We start from the raw sequence: 16,210 nt of genomic DNA on the forward strand, positions 1-16,210 counted from the left end.
TATCAATTACCCAGCTGTCTGTGACTGAAAACTATTCCTCCCGATGCCTCCTTTCTACTCCCTGAGCCCAGTGCTCAGCACATGAATGTCTGTGAATGAGGGTTCATCCCCCTGAAACTGCTATCTGATCCCTACATCTGCTGTCCAAAGGATCTAATTCAAAGCCCACTGAAGTCAATGGGAGTCTTGACATTCTTTTAATAGAGTCATAGAGTATAAGGTAGCCAGAAGGGAGCACAACTAGTCTGACCTCCTGTATAGCCCCAATACCAGCCACACCCTCACATTAAACCCAACAACTGAAATTAGACCAAAGGATTGCAGCCCACAGGAGACTAACTTTGGATCAGGCCCAACAGCTGAACTATCTATGAGTGAAGGACAATCCCCTAAAATACCTCCTTCTGCTCCCTGAGCCTAATCTACCAAGGCCCAACAATCTTTGGCTAAAGGCAAATTCCCTTTCTGCCCCCTGAACTCATTGTTTAGGCAGCAGACTATCTGTGACCAAGAGCTAACCCCCCTCATGCCGTCTTCCTGATCCCTGAACTGTGATCAAGAACTAACTTCCATCCAACCAGTAGCATTTGTTAATATCCAAGTTCCCCTACCAAATGGCAAGGAAAAATGTACTATTTTGAAACTGCATTGATTTTTATTTTATTGACAAAAGGGCTGGTATTTGTTACTCATTTTAGCAGCAAGAATGATTAAAAAGCTTATGAAGAAATACGTAGGAACAGAGGAACCGCTATGGGATCATTGGCCATCTAAGCTAGCATTCAGCCTGGCAGTGCTTACTCTTTATGGTGCATCTTGAGAGCTTCCCATAGCACAGTAAATACACTGGGCGGCCGTGTCCTCACTCAGCTGGGAAGCAGTTGTTTCTTCTTTATCCCCAGTCTCTCTGAGATGGTGGGACAACAGGCATCCTGAGACATGTGCAGTGGTTTGGAGAAAGTGATACAGGAACGGGTTGGCTCCCTGCAACCTTCTCACTGCTAACCAGGCCAGGCTCCATTCTATTGCCATATCAGCAGCACTTTAATGACAAAATCAAACCCAATGGACACCCATTTATCTGACAAGCACAGCGTTCAATTTAATAACTCAGGAGAATGAAAACTGGGAGAATAATTTTGGTGCTGGAACATGAGTACCAGGACAAAGGGGGAAACTCAACTCTAGTGTGGAAATGGGGAACGGTGAATTAAATTTGGGTGAATCTTGGAAGGTTTACAGAAGCGTCCTAAAGATCTGGATAAGTTCCTCAAAAGTTTGGATGCTTACCCAAATTTATTTGGTTTGGAAATCTCATGTGAGAGAGATCAGGTCTTTTTAGCATGAGGTTGGTATTTCCCATGTCTAGACAGGTCTGGAAAGATGGCAAGAAAAAGATACAATAGATACAAAGGATGGTCACAGGAATGGATGGACGGATACCATGGAACCAACATCAGCAGTCTTCCCTCTATCCCCAACCTCCCTGGATATTTCAGCACTTCTGTCCCAAATCAGAAAATATGGAGGCACTACAAAATGCTATCCAAACTTTTTTTGACCCAAATGAACGGACTGAGTTTTGGTTTTAGGCAAAGGTGAGGATCTGTAGTCATTTATCTGGAGCTGATTTACCTGCCTTTACTGCTAATTGGAGAATGATTCCCTCCAAACAAAGGAAGGAATGGGGATTACCAATTAGATGATTTCTACTTACTACAGGATGTGGGATGGACTCTTCCGCAATTATCTTAACATAGTCGAATGACAGGGTTTTGGTTTGTCGGGCAAAGAGGCTTTTGATTTCATTGAAAGATTGCACCAAGAATGGGAAATGTTGTGCTCTATTTTATTGCTAGCATCTCGCTTGCTTCCCCCACACCTCATAAGATGGGGGAATTTTCCCCAGTATTTTTTGCCGATAGTAGGGATTGTTTTTTTAATCACATCCCTTGCATGACTTGACTCATTTCTAGCTTTGAATTGTCTTTGAAGACCCAAGCCCAAACCCAGATATCTGGTTGGGACCAAGCTGATTAGAATATTCACTTCACACAGTCTGGAGTGGGAAGGATGCAGGAAATGAACTAAACCCCAAGCCAATCAGTAAGGACCATCCTTAACCCCTTCCATCACCCCCATCTTCAGCAGCCCCCAGCACTCACTAGCAGCTCACCAGCTTAAGTATTTCTACTCCCCTATAGATGCTTACATGCCCTGTAAATTGGTACTTGAGGAATGGAAAGTTTGGCTGCTCAGCCTCAGAGTTTGGTACTATCCTTAAGCTGAGTTGCAGAGCAATCCAATTTCTCTTTCTCCACTTGTCCTATGTACTTTAATAGTTGTAATGCCCCTTTCTGACTTTCTCAATTTCATCTCTATCCATCTGTCTACCCATTCATCTATCTAGTTCTCCTTCCATGGTATCCATCCAGCCACAGTATCTACCAAGATGTTAGCATACCCATGGTATTGTAAGTACCACGGAATCCATCCATGCACACATCTCTCTTCCTGAGCATCCTTTTTCTTAGGTTTTCATCCCTTCATTTGTTCACCCATCCCCAATCCAAAGATGATCTATTAGGGCCTTTACTTTCCCTTCAGGTTGTAGGTTTGGATCACGCTTGTTCCATGTGCCACTAAAGGTCCCATTCCCTTGCAACAATGAAAAGTACAAGGGTCTCTCTCCACGCTAGTAAAAAGATAGGTCCCACTGGGTTTGTTAAAACTAATGTCCAACTTCTTGTTCTCTCAGACAGTTTGTCTGTTTGTCCATCCCTCCCTCCAGAGAAGGCCTCAAGCTCAGAAGGTTCTTGAGGCAGATCTTAGACCGAATGATGGTTGTATTGGCTTTGGAGCTCACTCAAAGATAGGTAGGCCTCAGTGTTTGGGATCTGGCTGGAGAAAGCTGTCCTGTGGAGATCATCAGTTTGACTTTGCCTCAGAGGCATGGGCTGGGAAAACAAAGAGCTAGCATCTGCCATAGTAGTAGTGGAACTGATTTCAGGGCCTGCGTCCCCAGCCTCTTCTGTGGTTTGAATGGCATCGTTGTCATGCAACCCTGGGATATCTGAGAAGACCATGCCAGGCTTCTGTTGGGATTCAGAGAGCTGTAAAACTGTGACGTTTCCATTCACCTTCTCATCCTGCTCAAATACCGATGCTGGGGATGAGCTCTCGGGTGACAGAAGAGCCTCAGGAAGTGCCCCAAGCCCATTGGTTGTGTTCTGTATCTCTCCCACAAAGGAACTGTTCTGGAAACCTTGGTTTGCTTCGATGCAATGAAGAAATCCGGAAGAGAACAGTGGCAGGTCATTCTCCAGCATGCAGAGATCTGGGGAAGGGAGTGCTCCGTAGGAATCACCATCTTCACTGCCACTGCTCTTCCGGGCGAAAGGCTCGTAGGTGAAATACACCTGGCAGGGCTCAATCTCATAGGAGTCAGGGAGGTGGAAAAAGAAGTAGCCTTGGTTGGTGAAGCAGCTAGTCAGTGAGTGCCCGCTGGTTTCTGGGGGGGCACCAGAGGTGAGAAAAGCTTTGGGAAGGAGAAGCTGGGACTCCTGTTTCTCCTTCTGAATTATCTCTAGCTCTGAGATCTCTGGGGAGATACTGCTCATGCTGAAGAGAGACGTGGAAAATGGAGAGGAGAGCCATTTCTGAAGCAGAAGGAAGGGAAACACAGAAGAGATATTATTATGTGCAAAGTGGCAGCAGTATAACACTCTCACAACAGAGACACAGAGGCCTAGGGTCTCTTTTCCTTCATGCCCATGATGAATACACTCCGGACATCTCCCATACAGAATATACGCCCTTATCATCACTCCTCTGGGATCTCCATAGGGAATAGGTCCCTGGGGATCCCTCGCCAGGCTCTGAGCCGTTTTAAAAGAAGGAACCAGCCTCAAGAGCTTTCCATGCGTGATCTCCATAAAAAAAGGGAGGAAGAAAAAGAAAGTGATCTAGAAATAGAGAAAGAGAGAGAGTAGCAGAGAAAAAGAGAGGAGTTGAAGGGAGAGAGAGGAAGAACATGACTAACAGCCAGAGGAGGGACTAGAGGAAGTGAAGAAGAAGGCATAGAAGCAGGATGGGATGGTCTCCAAGAGCCTTGAGAGCTCCTATACTCCTGTGTGCTCTCTCAGCCCTTCCTGTCAGCAGAGCAGAGTGCTGAGGTTTGGTGGTTTGTACTTTCTTGGTTCTTTACTTAGAGATGCAGCAGCCAAGTGGCAGCTTAGAAAGGTCAAAAATAAAACTAAAGCAAATCCCCCAGCAGCAACCAGTGCTGGAGGGTCCAGTGATACACGCACACACTAGATCTGGGAGCCGGACATCCTTCCCATCCATCTGCAGCATGAGGGAGGCAGCCAGTCCTCTCCTTCTTTCCCTCCTCGTCCTTCTCTGACCCCCCTCCCATGAACAGCCCGCCTGCCCCTGGTCCCCATACCTGAACGTCGCCTCTGTGCACAGTGCTCAGCGGGGGAAAGAACTTGTCTGGGTCTGGAATGTAAATCTTCAGCACCTTCTTAAGCCTTCACCAGAGAGAGAGAGAGAGAGAGAGAGAAGTGAACGTGATATGTAGACCTACGGTCTTCCAGGGGCCTGACCCTCTGCTCACTGGCACCAGTGTAAATGAATAATATCTCCTCTAAAGTCACTGGAGTTATGCTGGTATAAAAATGGTGTAAGTAAGGGAGAACCAAGCCCCAGGGCTCTTTATCCCCCATCCCGCACCCGTAGCCTGAGAAAATCTCTGCATTTGCCGATGGATGTATTAGGGACACAGAAATTGAGAGAGAAAATGGTATTGCAAAAGCTATTTCCCTCAGCCCTATCCCCAGAGCTGATAATGTCGCCATTCACCAACATCCTTGCCTGCCTCTCCCTGTTGCCCAGGCCTGTCCATTCCTTTCATTAGCTGCCAAGCTGGGAGAGTCGCCATCTTTGGTCCAAGTTCCTGGTATGGTTTCCAAGGCCTGGTTGCCATGAGCTGATTGTGCCTCACTTGGTTGCCATCACAGCGATGCAGAGATTGCAGAAATTGCAGTGCCATCATGAAATGGCAGCATGAGATGGCAACACTACAATCTCCATGTCCTGTCATCAGGATTCAGCATGGCAGTGTTGTATGGCGTTCACACTGCAGCACCACTTCATGACGCCTTACACCATCATGACATAACAAGCTACACTGGTATTGCCAGACCATACCAGAGCCAAGTCATCCTGTCTGCTTTTCCTGTCTCTCAAAGTGGCCAATACCGAATCCTTCAGATACTTAAAGGTCTCCTAATGCACCTTTACTGTGCAATAATCTATGGTGAGGGGAATTCCTCCTGACCCCCTTCAGCCTGTGCTCTGAAGCAGGAGGATTTGATAGTCCTTGTACATTTATACTAGCTTGCATCACTGCAGATGCTATTTTCATTCCTGCATGACTAATCCTTTTCTGCACAGCATTATCCTGCATCATTGAGTTCCACAGGTTAATTATACATTCCGGGAAGAGGATTAGCTGTGTTTATATGTGTTGTAAACAGAGTGCTCCCTTGCCCTTGCATTATGATACAGGGTAAACAGGAGAGGCCAGTTGGCTTTCTCTAGTCCCATAATCATTTTACACACTCCTAAAATCTCTCCTCCTCTGCAAATGAAATAGTCCCCCTCTGTAATCCATCTTTATAGGCAAGCACCTCCCCCCTCTGATATTTGGATTGCTTTTCCCTGTGTCTTTTTTTATTCTGCTGTGTCCCTTTCTGAAATGAGGTGACTAAAACTGAAACCATTTTCAATGTCCATGATGCTGTCAGGCTATTCTCTATATTATTGTACCGGGTGCCCTTGTGCGGCATGTTCAGCATTAATTCAGAACAATATCAGGACAGAAATGATGGACAGGAAGAGGTTTAAATCAGCATCCCACCAAAAAAAGGTAGAACTATCCTGAGTGCAGGGGCCTGTCCCATGACCTATAATCAGAGGGTGAAATCCAAATCTTATGCAGTGGGCCTGCATGCAGTCCAAGCACTAGTCATGTCCCACTGTAGCACTGTTTTGAGAGATTAAGGGGTGCATAGGCCTTGTTCTGGTTCTTCTACACAAAGGTGAATTTCAGCTAGACAGTCAGATTTCTAAAGGTATTTAGGCACCTAACTCCTATTGATTTCAATGTGAATTCCTTTAAAAATATGGCCCAAAGAGAGAGTGTCCTGTGGCTATTTTGAGCTTGGTGATGTTATGACATCTCGCTGTGTCACAGTGTCTCAGCATCATGGTGCAAACACTGAATTCCCTCACTGTCAGGGCGTCTCTTGGGACAATGCCAGTAGCAACCCAGAGAGGCAGAATGACTCAGCTCCAACTCAGACTAAGGAACTCTGGCCTCATCTGAGAGACAGAAAATGAGGACAGAAAGGCACTCTGGGCTTGGGACAGGGTCTGGAGGGGACCATTCATGTCCCTTTTACCTTTTCAATGGCTGTGAGGTGATGATCAAGACAATGATGACAACAACGAAGATGGTGCAGATGGTCCCCACAAGGGCTGGCATCGTAAGCTGAAAGTCCCCCGGGGCTAGTTCTGCAAGAGGGGAGAGAGAGTTACTGGAAAGAGCCAGCCAGAACAGAGGAAATGGGAACCCCAGTCACTCCAGTTGTTTTTTTTTCACTTCTGAACAAAGAGGTTTGAGATCCAGGTCAGATAAGTGGGTGACTGGCCTTTATGATTAGGAACAGATCTGAGCCCCCCCAGCCTTGCCAATGCACCTCACAGCTCACCTGCAGCCTCTCTCTGCTATTCCTGTCCTGGACTGCCACACAACTGCAATGACCATGCACTTCATCCTTGACTTGCCACCCCCCTGCTATTCCCTCTTCAGCATAGCTCTACAAATGCACCTCAGCTCCGTCCTGCCCCACTCCTGTTACTCTTCATCTTCTGTCCCCTCTGCCAGGGCGCCTCATTTTGGACCTGCCGAGCCCCCTGGAATAGGGGAAAGGGTGCAGAGGAGAGAAGAGGGAAGGGAGCAGTGGGACACCTTTGGAGAAGCTTCTCCCTCATGTCCTTGAGATGTTAATAAGATCCCTTTGTTTCCTCCACCTCGGGGAACTTTGGCTCCCAGTTGCCACGACAGCTGGTTGTAGTTGAATCCTTTTCACTGACATCATATGCTATCAAAGTTTGATAGCCACAGCAACACACTGCCCCTTCTAAACATAGCTGCTCCGTTTATATCATTACCTGCCTCAGCATGGGGGGACCCACGAGCTGCCTACTTCCTGTGAAGAAACTAAAACTAAAAGGAGCCAAGGACTCACCAGACACTCCTGCTGGAGATGGGATTTGCCAAGGCTGCAGGCTGCACAGGCTTCTGACTGGCCTGGACAGCTAGCCCTGCTCTGCACTGCCCACAGAGGAGTCCTGGGGTAACATTTTGCAGAAGCTGTTTAGACAGCTAACTCCCATTGATTTCAACAGGTGTTAGGCACCTCAGGACATTTAAACATCGGGCCCCACGGCACTTCAGAGCCTAGGTCCCACTGATTTTCAGTGAGCCTTAAGCACTGAAGGGCCCAAGTCACTTTTGAAAATGGGACTTAGGCTCCTAAGTTACAGGGGCTCTCTGGAAAGTGTTCCCCAGGCCTCTTGCTCCCCTGGTCAGGGAGTTGCTCTGCTGCACTTAGTGAGGGGAGGCCCCCACTGGAGTCTGTGACTGGAATCATGGCCCACTCCCATTGACTTTAATGGGGCCAGGCTTTCACTCTGGGGCTCTTGTGCTTTGGACCAGCAGGCCCTGCTCACCTGACCTGGGTCTAGGATTACAGGAAAGGCTCCTCTCAAGCTATTCCCCGTCTTTCTATTGTACTTTGATTTGTGCATCCCTCCACTCCCCTACTTTTCCTGCTCCCACATAACTCCAGCCCTTGTTGTCCCCTGTGCCTCTCTCCCAGGGCCAGATTTAGAGGAAGGCGACCCAGGGGCGCCGGGCTTGGGGTGCTGTTTTTGTTGTTAGCGACAAAAGGGAAAATAGAATGTTTGAAGTAAAATGTTTCAGGTATTCCATATGTGGATTCATTTTTGACTGACCCCGTACAATGTTCTGGACCTTTGTAGAATCTCATGGAACATTCCAGACTTTCTGAGAACTACATTTTCCTTGAACATCCTAGAATGTTGTCAGCCGTGCCCTCGTGGGTATATACGGGATGGGGCATCGCCAGTCAGTCAGTGAGATATAAGAACGAAGGGAAGTGATGTGAGATCCCAGCTGCGATACTGTGAACCTTGTTTTATTGTGTAATTGTGAAAGTCTGCTTTTGTTTTAAGACTTGAAGAGAGTAAGTAGCGACTAATAAAGGACATATTTAATGAAACATCAGAGATATCTATCAAACCCCTACCTGTAGGGGTTATAATATAAAAGAATATATTGTTACTTCTTTTGAACTAAAGGACTAGCGTTAATAGTCTAAGGCTGTCACCACTGTAACACTAGTTAATACTGCCCCATCCAATGTTGGTGCACTGTTCAATTTCTTGACGTTAGTACACTTCAAGAAAAGGAGTACTTGTGGCACCTTAGAGACTAACCAATGTATTTGAACATGAGCTTTCGTGAGCTACAGCTCACTTCAAGCTCACGAAAGCTCATGCTCAAATACATTGGTTAGTCTCTAAGGTGCCACAAGTACTCCTTTTCTTTTTGCGAATACAGACTAACACGGCTGTTCCTCTGAAACTAGTACACTTCAGTTATTCTTAAAATTAAAAGGTTTCTATAAGCTCAGAGGAAACAAATTTTTTTATTTGCTTATATATAGCATGAATAAATACTGATTTATAGATCCTAGCTTGCAAATTTATCATTTTATATGCCAGCGACAAATCATGCAGGCAAACCATGCATCAAAGTTATGATATGCCCTACACATTCAATAAAAAATAAGGTACTCAAAAGTTTAACAAAGGGGGGAGGGTGCACCAAAGACGCCCCTCACCTGGGGCACCATTTGGACTAGGGTTGTCCCTGCTCTCTCATCACCTATCTCCAAGCCCTGGCCTACCCACTCCTCTGAGTCTCATTACCTGAATATCCGCTACGATTAGTCCTCCATGCAAGCATCTTGCTCCAGTTGCTCCACACGCCATATGTGTTTGGCTTCACGCGAACTGAAGCCTCATACTCTGAGTCTGGCGAAAGGTTCTCAAGCCTCACCCATTCCTGGTCCTGCTTGATAGAGAGGAGCATGGCAGGCTGGAATGGAGTAAAAGTTACAGAGTGATTGCTATGTTCTCCCATCCACAGTCTACACCATCACACCTCTCCGCTGTCCAATCAGAACAGAATTGGCTTGGGGCCTCTCCCAGCCAGCATATCCTATATCCAAAGCTGTACCAGGAGGGCACCCCTTGCCCACATCAAAGCCCCTCTGCACCACAGTGGGAGGAGACCCGTTCTACCTTTTCCATCGCCGCAGTCTTGTCTGTCCCATACTGGGAGGACACCATTCTGATGCCTCTCATCCCAGCACTGGGCAGACTGGAACTTCCCTTTGCTTCCCTGCCGTCACCATACGCTGGCAGATAAAGCTGAAGTAGGAGTCACTGCCCCCTTTGGCCTCTCCTCTGAGGCAAGGGCATTGCAGCCATCTGGGGAAGGGTCTAGAGCACAAGCGGGAATAGCAGGTTCTTTGCAGTAAGGCGGCTCTGTCCTCCTCCACTAGTTACAGGCCTGAGGCCCATCAGCAGGAGAAGCTAGTCTGGGATCCTGCACTCACCTCCCAGGGCTTTGTGCGATCTCTGCACAACACTTCAAATTCCCGTTTCTTTTTTAAGTAGTGAGACGAAATAGGAATTCTCCAAGTTAAATTGTAGCTGGAGTCACTGGTGTTTACCACTTGGAGGTTGTCAGGTGGCCTCAGCTGTACTGGGGAGAGAAGAGTGAGAGAGGCATTGGGACACACACCATGGGAAACAAAAGCAAACGCTACAATAGCGTTTTGCGCTCTCTCTCTCTCTCTGTTATGTGGCTTCATTGGCAGACACCCCTCTCCGGGGATGATCTCTGGGCCGTTCCACTGGGTGTGCACATCTGTGAACCCACCCCAATCATTTGTCCCAAACAATTCATTTTGTGAAGATTGTCTCTTTTCCTGTTCCCCAGGGCGCTCTGCTTCTGCCCCCATTGAAATAGATGGCAAAAGTCCCGATGACTTTAGTGGAACAGGATCAGAGTCAAGCAATCTGTAGTCTTGCTAGGATTTTTTCCCCCACTAACTACAGAGGGCCAGTTGCTCAGCTGGGGTAAATGGGCACTGCCCCATTGCAGTCAGTAGTGCTGCATAGATTGACACCAGCAAAGGATCTAGCTCAACTTTTGCCACCAAAGGACACAGCTTTAACAGATGAAGCTCTTATCCCCAGATCAATGCACCCAGGCTGGGGGCAGAGGGTGGTTGGTACCAAGCAGTATGTCAGAGCCTGTGCCCAGGGGAGCGGCAGTGCAATGCTGGAAGCAACAGGAGGAGGCATGGCGAATCTGTGGCAGGTAGTGTGACTAGACAGCAAATGTGAAAAATCGGGACAAGGGGTGGGGGGTAATAGGAGCCTATATAAGAAAAAGACCCCAAAACTGGGACTGTCCCTATAAAATTGGGACATCTGGTCACCTAGTGGCATGGCGTGACCGAGTGAGCATACAGTGGCAGTGGGGCAGGGAGACGAGGCAAGCCTGAGATCAGGCATGGGGTAAACAGAAGGATGCCTGGGGCGGACAAGGTGGCACAGGGGACAGATCTAACCACAGATGGAAGCCTTGGAGGATCAAACACTGATTAACACTCACTGTTGTCCCATGGTTTGAATTCCTGCTGTTGCATCACAGTTGTCCAGTTTTCCCCAACTTGGCAGGACACAGTCAGGTTAAGTGAGTCTGCAATGGTGAAGACCTGCCACTGCAGGAAAATTTGCTATTCGCATTACTAGTCCCCCACTATGTATTGTTCACATTTCTAAGGCCTCTATCGTCACAGAGATGTTAATGCATGACCATCATGCCTCCCATCCTAAGGCTCTCAAAGTGCTTTTCACATCTTAATAAGCAGGGCAGTGTTAGATTAGCCCCACTGGGGAAACTGAGGGACAGAGATTAGATGAGTTAAATATTCAAGAAGTGTTATCTCTTTTTCCACAAGGGGTGGAGTGTAAAGCAGATTGAAGCTGGGTAGGGGTGGCAGGGGCTTCTCCTTAAGTACCATCGGTCCTGCAGGATGCGATAATCAGGTTGTGTCACAGCTTCTCTGCCTTTATGCCACAACAACGCAGCCTCAGAGAGCATCACCCTGTGAGTACACACGGTCAGCACCTGGGGAGGCCATAACTCTGTGGGCACCATAACAGACCTGTGACCTCAGGCTGCAAGGCTCTGGACTGACCCATGGAAACAGGCACTGGGGCCTGCGTAGTTCTTGATGGGCTGTGACTGGCGACGCAAGGAAGGGAGCTAAATACAACTATAATAACAGTGTGACACCTCCTGGGGTTTGTAGCAGATTGGCTGGGACGGTGACTGGATACTGACCTCTTGGAACCCTGCCCCAAGTCAGGAAATAAAGTTTTCTCTCATAGCACTATTTCTGTGTGTCACACTGTTATTACAGTGATAACCCATATACCAATCACCCCCAGCCCCTTTTATTAGCCAGTACATTTCAGTTGGCTTACCTCAACAATGTCTTCACTGAAGGCTAGTTCACATCTCCTGGGTGCCATGCTAGGAAATTCACAACTCTTTAGATCCCTGTCAGAGAGAAGACCAGAATACTGCTGAGCTGGAGGGGCTTGTATGCATGTAATTATTTATTTAGATTGGAAATCATCACAGGCACCCATCCAAGGCATTAGGCACCCTTGCTACTCCAATACAACGGAATCCCAGCAGCATTAAACTAATGGTAACAGGAACTCAGCCAGCCACCTATAGAGACCCTTCACTGATGTGAGGAGCACACCCTCAGCCTCCCTCCAAAACCCATCTCAAACAGATGTCTTTGACAGCGTGCCCAGAAAGTCATCAGATTCAAAGTATTATGGACCAGGCAGGGGGTAAGTTGCAGAGTCCTGGTGCTCTCACAGGCAAAACCCTGCCTGCCACCCACTCTGTTTTATGCCCAGCACCGCTGTGGCAGCTGCTGCAAGAGGAACTGTCTCCTGCATCCCTCCCCAGTGCTGCTGGGAGCACTGAGAAGGTGAACCACATTTTCCCTCCTACACACCCTGCAAGGCACTACTGCAAGAGGAGGGGAGGAGATGGAGTCAAACTGCTGCTGTACTCAGTGGGAGTCCTCTAGCCACTGCCACCTGCCTCTCTCCCCACCGGTGCTGACCTGCCCAGTTCCTCACCCAGCTCAGAGTTCAAAGACCTAGTACTGGGCGGGCGCCTGGAGCCCTTTTGCTCTGACTCACTGTCCCTGTCACATGCAAGGGAAACTTGCTCTGCTTTCCACCCCACACATCAGCCCTGGCGAGCCCACTACCACAGTGGACACACCCATGCAGTCTCAGGAAAGCCAACAGCCGTCTGTGGAGACCCACCAACCACAAGAACCAAAGCAGTCCTGTTCCTCAAATGAGCACCCACCTAACCACCAAAGGGGGTCTGGCTCCTCACCTGACCAACAACCCCATAGCTATAGACCACCGAGCCAAGATGATAATTAGAGCCTGACATTCACTGGCTTTGCTAAATAATTTCAGCCACGTACCTCTTATCAGTGTGAAACAAAGCGTCAAGTTGGCACAGTGCTTCTGTGTCATTCCTGTCTGGAGCCCAGGTGCAAAAGAGAGTCGCCCGCGAGTCATAAAAACAAGTTAGATTTGAGGGTGCTATGAATGGAGAAAAGATGGCATTACATCAATCCTGTCATGACAAAGGCATTAAGCATTAATGATCATTTCATCCAGTTCCATGCAGTGCCCAATTCATAGGCTGGCTAGTGCCCTGAAGAAACATCCAAGAAACACCTCCAAACAAGAATGGAAGAAACCTATGGCCCTTCTCACTTCTTCAATGCCCCAAAATGAAGAACCCCCAATAGGAACATGTATATTGCGTCGCTTTTGCTTAGTGCTTCCTGCCCTGTTGCAAGACATGGACAAACCTTCAAATTTCAGTGATCTTCCCATATCACATAAGGATAAATAGTGTCCCCACCCACACACATCCCTAATTCTCCTGCTGGGACATAGGAGGACATTTTCTTACCCTGAGTGATTTTTGATGCCAGTGAAACATCTAGAAGGATGGACAGCCAGAGGCAAAGCAGAAGGGGAGGAGAAGGCTTCATCTCTGCCGTACACAGGAAGGGCTCGCACTGGAAGAGAGAAGAAGACACACACCCCAGCACAGGTGAGGATGACAAAGTTCCACACTTCTCTGTGGAGGTGGTCCCTGCAGTAATCTTCTCCCTTGGTGCTATTACCAGGAGTCTGAGGCACTTCCAAGATCTGCCCCCAACTGAAGCTCTGCATACACCCCAAGCTGCCCATGCCTGATGCCCAGATTAAATCCCACTCAACAGATTGCACCTATCTCCATAATCTGACCTGTCTCCTTCCTTGTGTGCTTTGCTCCGCAGTGAAACACTTTGCAATGCTAGCATTTAAACTGATAACGAAGTCAATGCCTTCTTGAAATGAATATGAGAGCACACCACTCAGAGCTGTTGTTTCAGGGAGGCTGCTGACTCAGGCAGACAGTACTGCCGGAGTCGCACCCAGTTTACATTATGAAGGGGTTTCTTTTCAACCCTAAGAACTAGCGACTTCAGGGAGTGGTTGTAGTTAATTAGCTGTGGGGTCAGGGGCCTTCTGGGTGGTCAGGAGTGTTAGTGGAGGGGCTAGGGATTAGTGGACGGAGTCTGAAGAACCTGACTGGGACAGGGAAAATTAGGATCATAGAAAGGATTTCATGTTCGGTAAATCTAGGTTTCAACATACTGACACACCCCAGGTCTCCATGTTTGGACAGTCCTGAGCTACACCCCACACATAGCTCCAAGGATGGGCCCCACCCAGCGCAGCCTCGGAAGGAGCATTCGCTCTCCATATCCGTACCGTCCCAGGCTTCACCCACACTCATGCAGCTCCTCCAATGGCACCCCATTTTGCCCAGGGTGGTGGCAGGGGGAATAGCCCTCTATGTGCTCGAAAGGGGAGCCCTGGGTTGGTTGTACAAAACGAGGCGGTGTCTTGAGCAAACCCCGGACCCTTGTGGGAGGGGGCAGGACCTGTGATGGCTTGCCAGAGGGCTGCCATAGGGCACGGTCAGATTCCAGTTCTGATAAAAGATTTCAGTTCAGAGAAAGAGAGCAAACAAACAACAACCATCCTGTTCTTGGGAAATGTGGGGCATGATGAGAGGAGGGATGTGGAAACAGAGAGAGAGAGAGACAGAGATAAATAAACGATCAGACCTGGCCAATAGCTAGAAAAATGTGTCAGACTGAAACTCCTTCCAAGAAGCTTCTCAGTTCAGCCACCCCCGTGTGGGAGCCGCTTGACATCGCCCCATTACCTTCCTATGCGATGGCTTCCTTAGCTGTGCAGTCGTGCCAGAGATGGCCCTCGGGGACTGGACCAGTCTGTCCAGTGGAGCTCAGGTGCCAGCCTTCAAATGGCAAGAGGTGGGGTGGGGCAAGAGTGGCTTCCAGTTCAGCACATGGCACTGCTAGTGGGAATGGACAGGGGCCGGAGCCGGGCAGTTCTGCAAGCACAAAGGGCTTGCTAGCTATCTGTCGTTTCTTCACCTTGAGCACAGGAAGCTGCATCTAGCTTGCCCCGTCAAAGCGAGACTAAGCTCCGGAGTCCCGAAATGGCTAGCGAGGCCGAGAATAAAAAGCCCCAAACCACGTCCACTTCCTGACGGTAAAGGTGATGAGAGGGGGTGGGAAGGAATCAGGTATGAGGCTGCAGCACTAGGCTGAATTGGAGACTGGTCTGTGCGCAGTGCTACGCAAAGATATATCTCTGGGTGCGTGCCCCCTGCACACAAACACGCCCACAGTGACACGTGGACATGCTGATATTGGTTTAAGACTAGTTACACTGGGTTTGCTTGCCCCTACACATACCCAATACCAAACCCGATATAAGCCAGGTGTAAACTGATTTAAAAGCAACCCCACATGCACACGTTACACCAACTTCACTAAATCAGTTTGAAATCATGCCTGTAGTTCAGCCTGTGCAACTTTGTGTGTCTAGAGGGCCTCAGAAACAACCCCCCCACTCACACACACAGTTGCACCACACGCAAATACACCCTTCCCGCACACACAACTCCTCTGACCACACGCCACTCACACAAACAAACAGACCCCTTGCCCCACAGAAATAATGATGGTTGGCTCTGTGCGTCTACACTGGCTGCTACCTGAGGGGCTCAGTTAATTAATCCACACAACACAACCATGAGGCAAGGATAAGGCCCATTTTACAGATGGCCCGGAGAGGTTATGAAGCAACTTGCTCACTCAACAGGTAAGCAGTAGTGCCAGGAATAGAACCCCAGGAGTCCTGGCTCCTTCTCCTCTGTAGTGACCAGGGCAGAAGGCTCCTTTCACGCTACAGCCCCCACAGAGATGGCTCCTTAAGATGCACTCCTGCACATTTTCACAACACCCAGATATTGCCTCCACCCCACAATACACACCCAGATAGACACAAACGCAACCCGATTCTCAAACTCCCCACACTTCACAACAAACACCGGCACACACACATCCCCCGACGCCCACTCCTCCCCCCCGTCCCTCATACACACAAATAGCATTCTCTGAAGTACAGCCGATCACATTTCCTGTCTGGTTAGGGCTGCACAAACATGGCCCATGGTGTTGGAGCCTAGCTGTGGCACGTCTGCAGTGATCACTGAGCTGAACACTCCCTGCGTCCAGGCCTCAGCACCTCTGAGGTGTGAGCACAGGTCCAGCAGAAGGTTTTGCTGAGCGTCTGGGAGATGAACCCTAAGTCACAGAGAGCTCCAGGATGGGCAATTTCAGAGAGCAGAATGCAGGGATGTTGTGGGACTGGCCCTCTGCGACGGCCAACCTGGACAAGTGGGTTCAGGGAGTGCTGGGGAGAGGGTTAGCTCTTTGTCACGGACAGGCCAGCACAGAAAGTGGGCGTGAGAGAGGTTAGCTCTCAAATACAG

At 48.7% G+C, this 16,210-nt stretch overlaps 1 protein-coding gene across 1 annotated transcript; it reads right to left on the reverse strand.

The window, feature by feature from the left end:
- Positions 1-652: 652 nt before the first annotated feature.
- IL2RB (interleukin 2 receptor subunit beta) lies at positions 653-14,947 on the reverse strand. Its single transcript, XM_048833159.2, has 10 exons — positions 14,573-14,947; positions 13,262-13,370; positions 12,762-12,882; positions 11,722-11,797; positions 10,844-10,952; positions 9,777-9,925; positions 9,085-9,253; positions 6,468-6,579; positions 4,448-4,532; positions 653-3,659 (listed from the first exon to the last, which is right to left on the reverse strand). The coding sequence occupies exons 2-10, from the start codon at positions 13,341-13,343 to the stop codon at positions 2,829-2,831; spliced, it is 1,734 nt and encodes a 577-aa protein (XP_048689116.1). The 5' UTR covers positions 13,344-13,370; positions 14,573-14,947; the 3' UTR covers positions 653-2,828.
- Positions 14,948-16,210: the final 1,263 nt, after the last annotated feature.

Source organism: Caretta caretta, chromosome 1, assembly GCF_965140235.1.
Source record: "Caretta caretta isolate rCarCar2 chromosome 1, rCarCar1.hap1, whole genome shotgun sequence".
NCBI classification, from domain to species: domain Eukaryota; kingdom Metazoa; phylum Chordata; order Testudines; family Cheloniidae; genus Caretta; species Caretta caretta.

Bases quoted from the DNA above. Each gene is read 5' to 3' on its own strand.
- IL2RB (XM_048833159.2), bottom strand. From the start codon at position 13,343: ATGAAGCCTTCTCCTCCCCTTCTGCTTTGCCTCTGGCTGTCCATCCTT. The intron at 9,926-10,843 runs GTGAGTGTTAAT...TTCTCTCCCCAG, and splicing joins ATTCAAACCATGGGACAACA to TACAGCTGAGGCCACCTGAC. The intron at 9,254-9,776 runs GTGAGTGCAGGA...ACTCCATTCCAG, and splicing joins ATCGCACAAAGCCCTGGGAG to CCTGCCATGCTCCTCTCTAT.